Consider the following 18,231-nt stretch of genomic DNA (forward strand, 5'->3'; position numbering starts at 1 on the left):
TTCTTCACCGTGATACCCGAGTAACTCTGTCGACATGCAAGACAGGGCCCAATTCAGCACTGCCACAGCTAACGTTTTGCCCAGACACGACCGACATAGTCTCTGCTGTTATTGCTGCATCATTTTCACCCACAGCGATATGTCTAGGCGACTTCTTCCAGGCCGATGGTTACATAACGAACACCCGACTGTGGCGCCATGCCCACGCCGAAGCCACAGCTCAAGCAGATGGCCCTAGCAGCGGTACAGTTTAAAGGGCAGGCTAATAACGGAGTTTTCAGGTCAATTTACCCGGATTAAGGGCGTCCCTGTCGTTTCGTGCCGTGACCGGAAACTGTGTTCGCCTCCTCGCCACTTCTTGGGTGGGGGCGCTCTCGTCGGGGGTGGAATACAGCTACGGCTCTTTAATATTTGCCTCCAGGTCCGGTGAAAAGACCTATGTTGCTTTTCGTGGTTAAGTTTGTGCTGCACTTACTTTTTATGCATCGGGATCCTTGCCTACTGGCCTCTTTAGTAACGAAAGTGCCGACTCTATGAATAAATAAAACGCTTGTCTTTCAAGTGGGTTCCTACCTAAACTGTTTCGCGTTTCCATTTTGCGCGACAACGCAGGGCTGGACGCCGTCTACAGCTGGCACCTGAACACTTGCCGCGCCGGTGGAGTGGAGCTTAAAGGGCTCAGTGTAAGCACTGGTCAGCGGCGTCCCGTACAACAGACTCCGGTTGTGGAGGAGTACCACTTCGTGCCCTACGCGGATGACCAAGAAGCGATACGTGAACGGGAATGCAACGTGCGAGAGTATGCTGACGTGTGCTGTGGTGTGGCTCGGCGCATCCTCGAGTCGTACGGTGAAGAGAGGGGTGGCTTTTACGGTGTCATCAACGGGTACCGTGAGATACCAGAGCAAGTCCTCAACAGGTACCTTGAGAACCGCGCTGAGAACGACGGTCTTCTGCAGGCGCTCGTTGCCATTCTGAACAAAGCCAGCAACTCTACTTCGCTGGCGTCTACTGCCCATTCAGTTGCGCTTGCGTGCAAGGAACAGCTAGAGAATGACTTCTTGAACACAGCCCTCTTCAATGAAGACCCCTTGAGGCATCTTATCGACGTCGCGGTCGAGAACACAGGCCCAGAAAGTATTCGAGTTCTAGAGCTTGCTGCAGGTGGAAATGCCTTAGTTATGGCTCGTTGGGTGCATCGCTACCTGACCCTGCATGGTGCCCAGCTGAAGACAGAGTACACTGTGGCGCATCCTTCTCCAAGCAGTCTAGCACGGGAGCAAGTTCCGGAAGGAGTGAAGACAGTCAGGTGGCATGCTTCCTCGGTCTCTGATGAAAAAATGGCCGAAACTGACCTTGTGGTTGTGGCTCGAGGTGTTACCACGGCTGCCATGGATGGTCCCAACACTTTGGCTCAAGAACTGTCCTCTCTGTGCAAGGAACGCGGGTTCCTTTTGTTGTCCCTCCGTACTTCACTTACCGGGGCGGAGGAGTTCCTGTCGACGGTGAGCGGCGTTGTTCTTCGAGTACACGCTGTGGACGCAACGGCCGCGGCTCTTAGAGCTCACGGGTTTCGACTGGTGGGACGCAAGTCTAACAACCTTTCGTCACTTCTACTGTTCCGAAAAACTACCACTCCTGTCCACGCGACGAAGCAAGAGTTGATCAGAGTGAAGAACAAAGAATTCCACTGGGTTGAGACGCTCAAGAAGAAAGTCGTCGAGTACGACAGCAAACCTGATGGACATAACATATGGCTGTTCTCCGGAGACGTCGGCAGTAGCGGCATTGTAGGCCTCACCAACTGTCTCCGGAAAGAGACTGGCGGAAGCCACATAAGGTACGCAGACAAAAGTATGCCTTGCTTAGGCTTTTGCCCAAGTTATGACGTTCATGCTTCCTTCACCAAGACGTGGTTAGAAATCATGATTGAGCTTACAGCAACAGCTTTAATGTAAAGGGCTTGTTGAAGGAAGGAGAACTGAGCGAGTTGGAGTCCCTAGCGGCGTGTAAGAAAGGCAGTACAGATGGGCGACTCAACGGAATCTCCGGCCGTCCTTTGTGCTCATTCTCCCCGTTCAGCAGTGCCCTTTTCTTGCAGGTGTGTATTCGATGCGAGTGCCCAAGCATCCAGCCGCCTTGCCGACTTCAGTCCTAGCAACCCTGCGTACCGAGGGTTGCTGGACCGCGACCTGGTCATGAACGTCTACCGTGACGGGCGATGGGGCTCCTACAGACATCAAAGCGTACAATGGCGTGAGTAAATCCGTTTTGTTTATTTGTTGTACCTTTTGTTAATTTGGACCAAACTCTAGTGTCAGACGCATACGCCAGGCTTTTCTGTCTTAATGGACCAAAGCGGCAGTAATTGGAGGAAACACTGCATAGGGTTGGCTTGTACAAGTTGAGAATTTCAGACGAGTACCTCTTCAGCCAAAAGTAATCAAGCAACGGGGTTTGAGTCTCATCCGTGTAGCAGACCCTTTTAGGCTTCCCTAAGGGTCAAATGGTCTCTAAAGGTTAAGACAAAGGCTATCCTTACCTTATACAGGATCGGAACCCGTTGCTTTATTACTCCTGGCAAAGACGGCGCATCCGAACTTTGGGTGCCGAATCAACAAGCTCGTCTTTAGGCGCATTTAGACAGAGTTACGCAATAGCTAGCGATCGCGTTTGAACGGGACCCGCCACTAGCAGCGTCTGACTCTTTTAAATGCTGTCTCTTAGGAGGTGGTGTCAGATTCTGTGCCTTCAGGTCTTTAAATTCAGTTTGATGAGTTAGGTTGTTATAGCGTTTTCCTTCCTTGATCTCTGCCATTGCACCGTTAGGCTCACCAGTTATGTAAGCATCTGGTAAAATTTTTCATGAGTTTGGCAGATGTCAATTTGAACTACGCTGCAACACTCTGCAGACACTGTTAGTTTGAGCCCAGAGCAGGTTGACGTTGCACTGTCTTGCACGTTTGTAGTCTTTCGCTAGAAATCCTGCCTTCCCAAGCCGATGCAGAAGATAACGGAGTCTTATAAAACTGTCGAGGAGCGGCTGCCAAAGTTTCGTGACAACACACGGGATAGCGATGGATTGCAGACGCGTCTACGAGTATGGGGCAGTAGGCCTCTTGTTTCTGTTTAATCTATAACGAACCTGCCTAGGTGGCTTAGTGGCTACGGTGTTTGGCTGCTGCGTCCGTGTGCCGACTGACGTCAGGGCACGTTAAAGAATCCCAGGTGGTTGAAGCTAACCGGTGCCCTCGACTACAGAATCATAGCCCATGGGCACCTTTAAGGCACTAAACAGAACGCAATATACCATGTAATCTATGGTGAGGATTCTTTTGTTGCACGTTTAGTTTTGGTTTTTTTGGCGCTAAACAATTTGAAGAAACCATGTACCAGACAGTGTTGAAACTGTGATGTCTTCTGGCTAGAAAATGCTGATCGTTCCAGAAATCTCCTTGCAAAGTTGACATTAAAGGGTATTGCTTATTGATAAACGCGACTCGGTGTCAGACTATCGAGATAGTCGGTTACTGTGGGCCAATAGTCGTGACCTTTTAGTATAGATTCCTTACTGGATTGTTTTTTTTTTCTTCAAAATGCCTCTGATACATGCTTGCTTTGCATGCACGTACGCACGGCAGGCGGAGCGGTGAAGACCACCACAGAGTTCGCCGCTCTCAGCCTGCAGAGACCAGCCAACTTGTCGAGCCTGCAGTGGTTCGAGTCGCCTCTGCGCTACACATCTTGCTGCAGAACTGGCTCGAACCAAATCCTCTGCGACGTCTACTTCGCTCCGCTGAACTTTTGCGACGTTGTGATGGCGTCGGGAAAACTTCAGCCAAACACTGAACATGGTGAGTGTGTACACTCAATCGTGGACACTCACGGTTGCTTCTCCCGAGGTCCGGTCGCCTTAAACTTTAGTGACTCCACAGCTGCAAAGTGGACATTGGCAGAGTCTTGCAAATGAATGCTGGAAATGTGAATGAGGGTTTTCGGTAGGCATATAAAACAAGTTGTGTTTTGAACGAGCAGTGCTTTCTCTGACTTCGCCGTGCTTTTTGGTATTTTCATCGCCGAACCGTAACCTTCATGTCAAGATGCTACTCAAGTGGTCATCTGATTCGCTGTGTTTGTGACACCAGGAAGAAAAAAATAAAACTTTCTGAGCACAGCGGCAAACTATTGTCGTGTACTACACTGCGTAGCAGTATCTGTCAAAGTGCCAGAAAGCATGCATATCGCAAGCGTTTATGAATAACAACGAAGGAAAGGTACTCAACGACACACATACGTTGGCGTCTGTGTATCGTTTTTTAAGGGCTGAAGCTACGGCGCTGGTATACAAGAATCAACTAGTTTAGCTTACAAGAGTGAGCTGATCTGTTAGTTGGTGCTCCACTGGAACAACACAATGCACTGAGCAAAGACAAAGGAAAAACAAAACGAAAGCTTTTAAATGGCCACATCTCTGCCTTTGTTTACGCTGCATTGCCATAATGCAACTTTACAAGCTTCGTAAGAGCAGACGAGGAAAATAAAACTGCCAAGTTGGTAATGCTTTGCGATCACTCCATTTGATCTCATTTTTTCTAACCCTCTAGTCTTCATCTGTCTCGTGACGAAAAATTATATCGAAATATATATCGAAATATGCAGTACAAATTTATAAAATGACGTTTCTTTAATGTCAATTTGTCGCAAAACGCTAGCGAATCGCGCTTTTGATGATCCCGCCGCACCGCGAATAGCGCGGGCTTCCGGCGACGGAGCATCAGCATCTTAGTATAATCATGAGGATGAGAGCTCAGAGCAGAGCTTCCATTGGTTGCAATGCCGCATTTTTCTGTCCAGAAGCACAAGCACACGAGGGGATAAAGGAGGCAAACGAGGCACTAAACTTTAATGCTGATTTTCACAGCTTTCACTGTTTCTGAGATCGCTAACGGTCATCTCTCCGGAATTTCGTAACGAATGATAGTAGAATGATTGCTTTTGCGCATGAATCCTCATACTTCGAAGAGTGTCCTAAGACTCGATTTTATATCTACACGAGGAGTATATATGCAGTAGTTATGCAAATATGCATGCTTGAGTTTAATTTCAATGACTACGAGGTATGTAAAAAAAAGGATTTCTTTAATGCACAGATTAGGGCTTTGTGAACATGGTGACAAAAAACAAACTTCTCCATTTTGTTCTTAAATAATACACTTCCTTGGGATGACTTTACGAGGGTGTTGATTGTAATTTTCTCAATGTATGCCTTAAGTCAAAATGCAATTTTGAAATCATCATGAAAAGTTACACACCTCTGCGAAATTGGCTTGTATTTCATTCATAAATATTCAATATAGCCTTGACTGTCGCGTCTCATCTTAACGTACTGTCTTTGTCAAAAGTAACCTGGCTGCACGTTTTTCTTCTGAGTCGTATATTCTTTCTTTTTTCTTTTTATTTGTTGCTTAGACGTTTACCTAAGAAGGGGCTGAGCCTAAAGGCACAATGTTGCCTGACAGGGCCTCAGCCCCCTACTACATGACAAACAAACATACAAATTACAAAAGCCCGGCATGCCGGTACAAAATAGTATCGTTGATAAGAAAAAAAAACAAAATCAAAGAAAAGTAGGCACAAAAGTAAGCGTTATACAGAGGAAAATACATACACACTCAGCAAAAAAAGACAGAAGTGCTTCACAAAAATTTCCATCATAGACGTACGATGAGTATATAAATATGGAACAAAAAGTTATTAACGCTATTATACCAGCCCTCAAGCTATAAATCTCTGTATGGTAAGAAGAACCCCTGTTCTCACCTTCAAACAACTTTTTGATCTTCAGGGAAGCCGTGAGGGCTCTGTTATACGAATGAGAAGCTAACCATGGAGCCTGGTTACTTTTGACAAAGACTGTACTAGCATCGCATGCTAAACGTTCACGCTCCCCCGCTTCCGTCTGGTGTGTTCAGCCAAGCTGGCCTCGCTAGGCTGCACCTTTGGCCTGGAGATCTCTGGTCGTGACCGCCAGGGCCGGCGGGTCATGGGCATCACACCCTCCCAAGGCGTAGCGACGGTGGCACTTGTCGACCGGCTCTTCCTGTGGGAAGTGCCCCAGTCCTGGACCCTGGAGGAAGCCTCCACCGTTCCCGTGGCCTACGCTACCGCCTACTACGCGCTTCTCGTACGCGGGAACATGAAACAGGGAGAGTCCCTCCTGGTCCACACCGGCAGCGGAGCCGTCGGACAGGCAGCCATAGGCGTAGCCTTTTCCATGGGGTGCAGGGTCTTCACCACCGTCGGTGAGTGGCCTTTCTCAAGTGCAAGTGGAGGAAATCTTGTACGACTCGGAGAATTTAGATGCAAGTGCACTGAAACCTCACTTGCAGAAAAGTAGAGAAAAGGGATGGTCGAAGTCTTGACAGCACTAGGTGAACATAGGCGGGAGAAGTCTATTTGGAGGGAAGGCAGTAAGGTCGGGGGTAAGGCAGTGAGTGAGAAGGCACATCATCTGGCCTCAACGCTATATTGGGGAAGAAGAAAAGGAGAGGAAAGAAGGTTATGAAGGCTGATCATCCAGAAAGTAGAGGGAGGACTGGCGAAAGGGTAGTCTCGGTACGTTAGCCAACGTTCCTCAAGAGAGGATGTCTTCATCAGAGCTACGAAGACAAATCCTCTTGTCGAAAAGTGAACTGAGGCTTCTCTCCCGCCCTTGTTCATTTGATGCTTAGGAAACTAAGCGCTTGGTGAACTTGTGCGCTAAACTAGCTTTGGAGCGATAGTGCACAAGCACGGAACACACGTGGCATTTTACTACGCTTTGCATAAAAGTTTTTGGATATCACTGACGAGCTCGCTGCCCGTTTCTTCCTCTCCTGTAGATTACATTTCAAAGGTGGCTACATAGATTTGGGCGGATTTCTTATTGCCAGCGATGCAGCTTTTGGCCGTTGGAAATAACATACTCTGGAAAGAACATCGTGCAAAATAAGTTTCTTGCGTTAACATTACACTGGCTCGACGCCCACGATGCTTCCTGACTGTACCGTGTATTGGTTGCACATGATGTTCCTCAAGCGAACATAGATTCGTTAAAAAACGAGCACAGGTCCTACAACTTGAATTGGATTGTACTACCTGTCATGTTGACAGCAGCTGTCACTGGGCCAAAACTCGCAACTCCAACCTGGACGGCACACAAAAGAGCAAATACCACATACACCGTCGAGTGACGTGTGCTCGTGGACATGGCTGCGTACCCTCTTCGGCCTCTCTGTTTCGCGTTAAAGCGCCAGGAGAGCGGGAATTCTTAAAGCTGAAGCTTCAAGGAAAATATTGTGCACTAAAACAACGATATCTCCATCTTCATGTAGTTACGATGAGGTATCAAAGTATGAGTTAGAAAGTTGACAATTGTAGTTTAATTAATCAGCACATCTCGTCTGATTTCTGACATCGGCCGCAGCTGTGACTGCAACGCCTAAAAGAAAGAACTTTTACCTGTACAAACTAGGATCAATAAATATTAACCATTTCGGCCCTGGCGGTGTCAATTGACACCACAACACAAATATTACGTTCACGCCTCAGTAACAGAAGAAAATACTATTAATTTTTAATGCAATAGTTCCTAAGGGATCCCTGCTGCTATCGACATCGCTGTTCACGGACTTCCATTGAGCTGTGCGGTCTAAGGAAGAAGAAGTAGCAGCATGGGAGGCATGGAGTGAAGAAGCCGAGGTGTAGCAAATTTGTTCATTTTTATCTCACTAACCATTCGTTCTTCTGCGCTCAGATTTTTATATGTTGTGTGAAACGCCTATCCAAGCTCCCATCCCCGTCGTAAATATTACTGAACGCGTAGACGCTGCGTTTGAACACATTTTTGACATGTGCGATTTTCACACCATCAGGGCTCAACGGTTGCCAGCGGTGGCCATTGAGTGATGATAGGTCATCTTTGTAGAATAGAATCTGCTAGTATTTTAGCAGATGCACCTATACTAACGGCCTTTTTGGATTGCTGACATGAATGTTCATTACAGAAAATGGACAAAATCTTAAAATTTGCTCTGTGATGAATTGTAAAATGAAAATTTTCGCTATCATACATGGTGAATATTCGGATTGAGCCTGGAAATGACCATGCGGATGTCGGCGAACAGCAACCGGACCAAAGGAATAGCGAGAACAAAGGCACGCCTGACCTCGCGCTTTTATTCCTTTTTTTACCTCTCTCCTCCTCCTGTGAGCTGTGAGCATCGACACTGAGCTGCAAGAAGCGACCGGCGTATTTACACTGAAACTCACGCTCCGCCGCTCGTGCAGCACGTGTGGCGCGCCCTCGACGCTCGGATCAATGCAGCGTGTTTGGCTGTGTTTTCTTGAGAAAGCGTATTTGGTGTGCTGGTAATCAGCTTCTGCTTTCTCCCCGGCCGAGAGATATCCCGAACTCATAAGCCTATGGATGAGAGGGAATTTCCTGCCACCTGCAGGGAACAGCATTCGGTCAAGACACAGACACGACGAGATTATGTTCCACTTCCTGAATTCTTCCATAGCAAAACATCTGGTTTGAAAACAAGCGCAAGTGAGATGCAATGTGCCGCGCTCAAGCTTAGAAGTTAGATTTGCCGACCTTCGCGCTGGGCGCTACGGAAGTGCTTCGTGAAGCTCGATAGAGGAGGGCGTTAAAGATTCGAGGAAAGCCTTTATCTTGACCACAGCCGCCTTCCAGGAAGGCTACGCAAGTTTTGAACATGTGAGCTGTTGACGTGACGTACACAAGCTGGAACACAAACCTGGCAGGAACAAGAACGCGGAGGTATGATACAAAACTCAAGGTAAACAGGAGCGAGCGAAGTTTTTTGTTGAAACTGCGAGATTATCTATCCCTTGCAAAGTAAAAAAAGCTTCTTTACAGGTCTCCACACTGCAGAATAAGAAATTTTTTCGTTTATTTCTTTCTTGTCGGTTGCGGTTGCCAAAACGGTCCCTCTAGCATTTTACACTCATTGAGCCCTGATGTCCGATTTTGACACCATAACTGTAAATCGATTAATACTCGCACCAAAAGCTTTAAATTTTTACTACGTCGTTATAGGGACTTAGGCATTGTAAAAACGCGGAGCAAAAACAATCTACGGCCGAAATAAAAAATCCAGGGCCGAAAGCGTTAATAAACTCTTCGTTCAAGCACGCGAAATAAATATGGCTACTAGCAAAGGTGTAATAAACAAAGAAAAGGCTTTACATCCGGTTGCTTTTTTTTGCCAGCGAGTGAGAGAACAGAGACTTTAGCCAGTGTTTAAAAGCACTGAGATGCTACTCTGAATTGAGGGGGGGGGGGGGGGGGGAGACAAAAGCAGTAAGAAAAAATAATTAAAAACGAATAAAAGTATGCGCGCAATGAAGTGGTGTGAATACACACCAAATGGGCATGCAAAAAAATTAATTTTATTGATCAAGTTCACTGTCCTACAGATGGGCAGACAAAAAAAAATCTCTGCCTCTCCCGTAACCGAGAGTAGAGTAAGCATGAAATGTTTACGGGCCTAATGTCATCTCGGTGGACACCCGCACCGTACAGGAAGGTAGGAACGCCACCACCCGCTCAGCGCGATGCCTTGCCATTTGAACGCAAGGTTTTTTGAGGAAAGGAAATGGAGCAGTAATTCTCTGCCATCTCGGTGGACACCCGAACCGCACCGTAATGGAAGGGAGGAACGCCACCACCCGTTCGGCGCGATGCCTTGCCCTTTGAACGCAGCGCTTCTCACCCGGGCCCCTGTGCGCCTGCGCGGCTTTGCTTCGATGCGCGAAGCCCCTAAGAGATCACGTATGACAACGAAGTGTATCGTAACATTTATGTGCTTTTTGCACGCGTTATTAGAAATCGGAAATTATAATTCCGTGCATTATCAAACGCACAGAGACTGATATCTTGGTAAACATTGAGAAGGCACTGGCAGCAGTTATATTTTGTGACTTCTTTGGAGACCAACCGGCGCTTGCATGCCGGTCGCGTAGGACGGCTTAGAGAGTCTCGTTAAATCTCGTTAAGTCTCGTACGGTGCCCGGATGTTTTCGTTTCAGAGCCCGGATGACTGGAATTCAGTGCCCGGATGACTGGAATTCAGTGCCCGGATGAGTAGATTTCAATGCCCGGATGAGTAGATTTCAATGCCCGGATGAGTGGATTTCAGTGCCCGGATGAGTGGATTTCAGTGCCCGGATGAGTGGATTTCAGTGCCCGGATGATGGCTCTCGGTCTCGGCGTGACGTCACCACACTGCCGACAACGGGGGCTAAAAGCATTTCATGCTTAATAAAGATTTCAGGGTGCGGCGAATACACATCAAGGGGGGGGGGGGGGGCGATTCAAGAAGGTTTTAAAGTTCTTAAATGAGCCCAGTGTTCTGTAGATAGGCAAATAAAGACTGTTATGCAATGGGCTGCTGCGAAGGTCAGGTTGGGAGACAAAATAAAGTTCACTGCAGGAGCAACTTATTTAGGAGTCTTGATTTTGGGCTCATGGTATGGCCGCTACTCCAATTGCAAGGTCACCCTCGAGCAATCCATTCCTGCGACCATGCATAACCCTACTGTCTCTCTGGTTTCATAAGTTAAAGCGCGTATTCTGGCGACCAGTCGCGGTCTGTATATACCAGAACAGTGCAGGAATGTATCCTAGAAAAGGCGCTGAAGCTTTTTTCTGTCCTCTTTTTATAGGTTCTACGGAAGAACGCGAGTTCCTGAAGCGCCGTTTCCCACAGCTTGAAGATCGACACTTCTCAAATTCGCGTGATCTGTCGTTTGAAGAGCACGTCCTAACTGAGACAAGAGGAAAAGGTGAGCGCAGGTTTTTTTTTCTCGCTTTGAAGGCTTAGTGAGTAAGATTTTTAGCAAGTGCTATAGGCAGCGACTGAATCAGGCGACATCTCGTGCAACTGGTAGTAACCTAAAATAACAGAATTTAAAAACTATGGCGGCATTTACGCCTCCCATGAAAACAGCACGTTACAAGCTGCAAGGCTTTGCTGGGAACATGAAGGTGCAGCAGTTATTGTTGGCTTCAACCAAGAACAACCTCGCATTGCAGTGACACCCTAGCATAACCTTGGCCCTACACAGCTTGATAAATTTCCGTCAGCAGCACCACCGCAGCACCAACAGGATACTTAGAGAGAGGGAGACAGACAAATTTTTTATTCACTGCTCCTAGACTCCTGACAGTCTGCATGGGTGGAGCTCCTACGGCGGCTACGGTATCATTTGACCAGAACTGGCGTCGTAGAACAGCCCTCCTTATCTGGCCAAGGCAAGATGACAAAAACAGACATGAACAACATAAACGGCGCCTTGCAAACAACATGGCTGCAGCGCAACAGACGGGACATAGCAAGGAAGTGCCCTGGTCGGTTGCGGGTAGCCATGTATTACTCGAACCAACACGTCCAGCCAGTTGTCTTGTTGACCCTGCGTAGCGTACAGTTGTTTCATTCTGCCATTCCTTACACTCCTTGCACATGCATGGACTCGCTGCACGCAAACTTTGCAAGGCACTGGCTTTAGTTTGTCATTACGATGTGCTACAACGCTCTCTCGGCAAGCCTTCTCTCCGGAATTTTCCGTGGGCAGGTGTGGACCTCGTCCTAAATTCGCTGGCGGAGGACAAACTTGACGCCAGCGTGCGCTGCCTGGCTCCTCACGGCCGCTTCCTGGAGATCGGCAGGTTCGACTCGTCCAAGAACTCGGCGCTGGGCATGTCCGTGTTCCTCAAGAACGTCACGTTCCACGGTGTCCTGCTGGACAGGTTGCTGGCCGATGACCCGTGTGTGGAAGCGGACAAGCGCCTGGTTGCTCAGCTGGTACGCGAGGGCATCGCCTCGGGCACCGTTCGGCCGCTGGAGAGCATTCGGTTCGGACGAGACCAAGTCGAAGAGGCCTTCAGGTCCATGGCTTCCGGAAAGCGCGTTGGCAAAGTGGTCATTCAGGTTGGTGGCTTAGGAGTACAACTGGATCACACATTCTCTAATTTTTATTCACGTTTTGAAGTTTGTTCTGAGCAAAACTGTATGGCTGCAGGCCTACCATAAGCTCAATCCAGCTCTGGCCTTTCTGCCAGCCAATTCGGTACATGCAAAGTGGCAAATTTAACGAGCAAGCAAGGAGCCCTTGTGACTGAGCACTGATGAGCTCTTGTGGCCACCTTGCTTGAGGGCCATATTTTGTCCTGAGTGCCAGATATGAGGCCAGGATTTTAATTCGTTATCATTAAAATCCTGGCCTCACATCTAACGCATTAACGTAGGGTTAATGCGTTAGCATTAAAATCTCCATGGCCGAAAAATACATCCGTCCGTCCGAAGCCTCGATCGGCAGGTGTGCAAAGTGGAGACAGGGAAATCTCTCTCTCCACTTGTAATGGAGAGAGGGAAGAACAGTGAGAAAGGGGAACTGATCTCTCGGATAAATAGGATCGGCCGTCTGTAATTGTTTACAGCTCCGCTGGGAATGATCCCCAATATCGTTAAATTTTTTTAAGGCGAGGTGTGTAATAACAAAAGGTGATGAAAATAAACTCAGGGGCCAGTTTCAGGGTTAGTGCTTGTAGTACTTTGATCAAAATAATCTAGGTGGAACCTGTTGCATTCTATTCATCTGTCCACATTACTCTGCAATGCATTTCGCCATTGTAACCTTCGAGCATGTTTCCGATAGTAGAGTAGACCCTGTTGTGCGATATCACCGCATTCGCGCAGATCCGGCCCGAGGAGACAGAAAGGAAAGCGGTCGTGGCATCGCCGCTCAAACTAGAGGCCGTAGCGAGACCCTGCTTCTACGAGCACAAGTCGTACGTCATCATCGAAGGGCTGAACGACTTCGGCTTAGAGCTGGCAGAGTGGATGGTGAGCCGTGGATGCCGCAGGCTTCTCCTGGCCTCCCAGTCTGGAGTGTGTACGAGCTACCAGAAGCTTTGTCTCCATCGGTGGCGGAGCTACGGAGTCACAGTGGTCACCAGCGAGGTGGACGCTTCTAGCAGCAATGGAGCTCGCCAGGTTGTGCAGGAAGCCGCCAGCATGGGACCCGTTGGAGGAATTTTCAACCTCGCCACGGTAAGTGAACGGGGGAAAATAGTGTCACGTTGTAGTGACGGCAGGCCAGCGGTGAGGAATACAGCAACAAGGCTTGCAAACGAAGCTCTTTATTTGGGCTGACTTGCGCCCGCAAAATAACTGAATCACTCGGCGGCGGCGTAAGCAACAAGCGTTCTCGTCAGTCGTCGAACTTCGAATGCCCGCTGCTTGCGGCATCGTTCAATTTAAAGCCGGCAAGGAAACTTCGAGATAACAGGTCGAGATCATCTAGAGTAATCTAGAAACAAGTAGATGCAGCTGTTCATGGCTGTGAACAATCGAGATTAGTCCGGTCGCTTCTCGCGTCACGAACAAAAATGATAACAACCCTTTTGTGCGGCCTTGCGCGAACGAACGGACGCTACAATGATACGTGGCATTACCCACCTTCCAAAGAAGCATCGTCTCGATGCTTTAAAATGAAATTAAACACGGAGAATGCTTCGAGAACTTAGAGTCCTTTAGCGTTCCTAATAAGGTGTAAGGGCAGCGGTAAAAGCTTCAAGTCTGGCCGTGTCGTCGTCGTCGTCGGTGTTGTCGTCGTATTTGTCGTCGTAGTAGTCGTCGTCGTCGTAGTAGTCGTCGTCGTCGTAGGGATCGTTGTCTTCGTAGGGGTCGTCGTCTTCGTAGGGGTCGTCGTCTTCGTAGGGGTCGTCGTCTTCGTAGGGGTCGTCGTCTTCGTAGGGGTCGTCGTCTTCGTAGGGGTCGTCGTTGTCGTAGGGTTCGTCGTCGTCGTAGGGTTCGTCGTCGTCGTATAGGGGGCATGGTCTTCTGTTTTCGTCGATGGAGGATCTTAGTTCTTGCGCTCAGCAGCAACCTCACCTCCAGAGGCTGCTTTATTCAGTTTAACCTTCGGGGGCTGGGGAAGCGTCCACGCACTGCGTAGCCTCGGCTAGGAGATACTTAGCGCGGTGACGATGGCGACGGAGAACGCGATGGGCGGCTCGGCGATGAGTATCCTTCCCGACGCAAAAAATCCTCGATTTCGGCTGGTCGCTGGCCGGGTCGGGGTCGTGGGGCGTCGTAAGGAAACCCTCAGATGCCCATTCTCCTGTATGGGCAGTACCGGAGAATGTGACCGGCTTCTCCGCAGTGGAAGCATTGTGGGCGGCGCTGGTCGGGTGTTCTCCACTCGACGCATTTCCTCGGCCGTGTACGACGCTCGTAGGACGGGCGAGTTGGGGCGAGAGGGCGGCGCTCCAGAGCAGCTGGCTAAGGGCGATAGGGGCTTGGGTCCCGTCGTCGAGGTACAGGACGGCGCACTGCTGCGGCGTAAGTCATGGCTGGAGGCTCCAGAGGCTGCGTGGTAGACTGGAGTCAGGTCTTCCGGCGAATAACTCAAAGGGCTGGCGTCACGACTTGCAGGGGTTGTCCGGTACCTGGAAGGCTACCCCGCACCTCCACCAGATGTCACGTTGTAGTGACGGCAGGCCAGCGGTGAGGAATACAGCAACAATGCTTGCAAACGAAGCTCTTTATTTGTGCGGCCTTGCGCGAACGAACGGACGCTACAATGATACGTGGCAATAGTGAGGAGAGTCTGCGCAATCGGTAAATGCATATCATGACCCGTCAAAGAAGAACTGTCACCAATATTTCACTTTGCATCCTCTCGTTTCTGACGCTTTATTTAATTATTTATGGGCACTTGCTTTCCCAAACTTCGTAGTGGCAATGCCAAGGCATGGACATCAGGACTTCGAACTGCTGGTGCTGATGGAGGCAAGCACTATGGCCTGTCTAACTTTGGAGAAGACTGTCTCGTCCTTGTAGACGATGTGCTGAATCAGATTGAGCACGGGAGTCGACGGGAGCCGAGAGCTGCTGTGAAAATTTTGCTTGTCCTAACAGAGTATTCCTAGTATATAATACATTTTTAGAGAGTGTAGGATCCTCAACATTTAGCACATTTTAAGAAGCAAGCAGCTAGCAACGGATAAGTGGAATCGTGGGTTTGTCGGAGAACTAGATAGAATTACAAGGTTGTGGGAAATTCTCGGGCATAGGGCGATCGTGGCTGGCATCGAACGCAAGTAAGCTGCTTTAAGATTATCCACTTTCTTCATTACAATATTTCTAGCTTCCAAGCCGTAGCTTGTGGGCGAAGAGTGCCTTAGAAGAGGACTCGATATTAGTTCGGATTGCGTATTGGTCTTTAGCACGAATCTAAATGTCGATACTGGCACGGATGTTTTGCAGTTTTTTCCTTGATCGAAATGTAACTGTCCCGGAAAGAACAAAACACGCGGTAATGATGGTATTTTGGGGAAAAAACACGCGAACCTGTTCTCAGCAGCTGAAAGTCATAGCGGTTGAGGCACCGCAATGCGTCGGAAAAGGTGGAGTACACCTGTTTAGCACCTGTCATGGAGATATTCCCACTCATGAGGAAGTGACAATGGACTTATATTGTCGGCGGTGACTGAATGAGCCTTCTGGAAATCTACAGGCTTGCCCAATGACGTTTCTCTTCTTTTGAGGAGGCTTATGTCACTTTAGTAGACCAACCATTGTCAGTTCTGGCATTCCATGCTCTGTCCACCTACATTTCTTTCTTTCAATTTAAACCCTGAAATCCTAGAGGCCTGTGTCCTATGCGACGTCAGTGCACGTTAGAGAACCCCAGGTGGTCGAAATTTCCGGAGTCCTTCACTACGGCGTCCCTCATATCCTCAGTCGCTTTGGGGCGTTAAACCCTCATAAACTATAAACCGTACTCTCCTGTTGCTTTTGCTCCCTAAAACAGCCCTTCTCAATAAAGAGGACGCCAACCACATATTACGTGCTGCAGGCCACACTGGATGCAAACATAAGTGCATTTCTGGGGGCGAAAGTTCAGCCACCGGATATAGCGAGGTACGGCCTGGCAAGTTCCGGTCACATATAACTTTGTTCCCGCAGGTCCATCACGACGCACCTATCGTGAACCAGACGGCCGAGACCTTCGAGACAGCGTGCAGGTCGAAGGTGGCCGTCACAAAGCACCTTGACGCACTGTCGAGGGAAGCCTGCTCAGAGCTTGAACACTTCGTCGTCGTCTCGTCTGTGGCCAGCGGTCATGGCAACGCCGGCAGGACAAACTATGGCTACGCAAACTCTGCAGTGGAGCGGATCTGCGAGCACCGCGTCGCGAACGGACTGCCCGGTGAGTGGTCACGTGGCGCTGTCAGTAGCCGCGTTTACATGAATGCGGCAGCAGCGCATCGCATCAACTTTTTAGCGCATCGTATTCATGTAAACGGTGATAATGCGCTAGTGAAGCGCATCGCATCAATGCGCCAGGTGGGGGTAGATCTAGAATGGCAAGTCGACTTCAGCGGTGAATGGAAACAGGTTTGGAGGTGTCCCTCCTCCTTCTTGTCGTGCCTATACAATACCCCCCCCCCCCCCCCCCCCCGCCGGATAACAAAGCAGACTTGGCTCAAGATGGGGGTCACTGGACTCCTCTGCCGTGTGCAATGGGCGAAGGGTCACGTCCCACCGGACTTGATGCTGCACGTGTAAACAGTAGCGCATCGGCTCCACGGGATACGCTAGGAAATACGATGCGCTGCTGTCGCATTCATGTAAACGCGGCTAGTGCTCCCTTCGTAACAACGGGAAACGCGGAGCGTTTTGCTACGAAATGAGAAGAATAGGATAAAAAATGACAATAACATGTTACTTGGTAGGAAGACAGCGCAAAAACGACAACCACAGGAGAGGAAAAGACACAAAAGAACGCTACTATCAACTGATTTATTTTGTCATCAAGTCACATTTATATAACCAGCCAGTCACATCACATGTCACACTTTGCAGCGCCAGCTATCTTAGACTAACAGATAAGATAAGGTCGCCAACTTAGCGAAGCATGTTTTGGCATGTAAGTAGGCAGGAGTTCTGGGCAGGAGTTTTTCCACAAATTTCTTATCTGTTAGTCTAAGATAGCTGGCACTGAAAAGTGTGACATGTGATGTGACTGGCTGGTTATATAAATGGGACTTGATGACACAATAAGTCAGTTGATAGTAGCGTTCTTTTGTGTCTTGTCCTCCCGTGTGGTTGTCGTTTTTGCGGTCTTCCTACCAAGTATGAATAACCAACAAGCCCGGCACCATGTTTTATTGAAATTACATGTTAGTTCACTTCTAGTTTCAATGAAATTCATGCATTATGCATCAAGAAGTTAAAAATTAAATTGGAGTGAATTTCTGTGCGATGTATGCTGATTATAGTCGTATCTTTTTGTGTGTTTTTTTTTTTGTCATACTGTGAATGTTTGGTGGGCTGTTTGGTTGCTTTGGTGGACAGCGTGTATGGTGACAGACACGCACCCGTCAGTTGGATGGCTGTTCTTTCCGCTCCTTCGTCATTTGTGCCACATGAGATGCAAATGCAGGGATTTAATTTATTTGCGCTTGAAATAACTAATGCCAAAAGGTAGGTGCCGAAAAAGACCTTTAATAAAGGAGAAAATGTCTAAATAGGCCGCGGTCTCATCTAGTACTGCTGCTGTCTTTGAAATCGCCGGCACTCCCCAATAGCCTATCACAGTGATGTGAGGTTGTTATTGCTTGCTGAACATAAATCAAGTGTTCAAATGTGCGTCTGTGTTAGTGTCGGTGTGTGATTTGTTTTGCAATAATCTGTTTCTGCTACTAATACCGGTATCGCTTGCGCTATCCTGATTTTTGTTTTCGTCAATTTAGCACTTTCCCAAGTACAAGGTCGCTGCCCTTATTTTGTAGCTATTTTTCAGGTCGTATTTTGGATATTTTTTCCCGTCCATTCTTTGTCGCCTTTGTCATTTGTCGGTCCCACCTTTAATATCAGAACCAGCAGACACGGGTCGTCAAGGGGCAAGACCATCTCACCTCATCAAGGGGCCATCTCAATGTTTCTGAGGAAAAGGGCTCACACACATCCTTTTCAGATACCGTAGTATATACGGGTGTGCTGGTTTGTGACTCATTCCCTATAAATAAAACCTCCAGACCACCTCCCAGAGAGGGGTTGTAATGAGCAACGTATAGAATGTACTGTTTTGAATACTGCTCGAAGCATATTCGTTCTCATTTTCGTTCTTGCGCATCCCGCCACCATGGAAATG

At 48.5% G+C, this 18,231-nt stretch overlaps 1 protein-coding gene across 1 annotated transcript in view; it reads left to right on the forward strand.

The window, feature by feature from the left end:
• The window catches only part of LOC149348027 (fatty acid synthase-like), a 44,821-nt gene that overhangs the window by 22,758 nt on the left and 3,832 nt on the right, over positions 1 to 18,231 (forward strand). The window contains exons 15-22 of the mRNA XM_089585721.1: positions 613 to 1,840; positions 2,102 to 2,256; positions 3,642 to 3,854; positions 5,973 to 6,302; positions 10,732 to 10,851; positions 11,641 to 11,996; positions 12,765 to 13,118; positions 16,041 to 16,284. Coding sequence (XP_089441847.1) covers positions 613 to 1,840; positions 2,102 to 2,256; positions 3,642 to 3,854; positions 5,973 to 6,302; positions 10,732 to 10,851; positions 11,641 to 11,996; positions 12,765 to 13,118; positions 16,041 to 16,284 — 3,000 coding nt within the window. The remainder of the gene's footprint in view (positions 1 to 612; positions 1,841 to 2,101; positions 2,257 to 3,641; positions 3,855 to 5,972; positions 6,303 to 10,731; positions 10,852 to 11,640; positions 11,997 to 12,764; positions 13,119 to 16,040; positions 16,285 to 18,231) is intronic.

This window comes from Amblyomma mixtum, chromosome 4 (assembly GCF_055824585.1).
Source record: "Amblyomma mixtum isolate Tamu chromosome 4, ASM5582458v1, whole genome shotgun sequence".
NCBI classification, from domain to species: Eukaryota; Metazoa; Arthropoda; class Arachnida; order Ixodida; family Ixodidae; genus Amblyomma; species Amblyomma mixtum.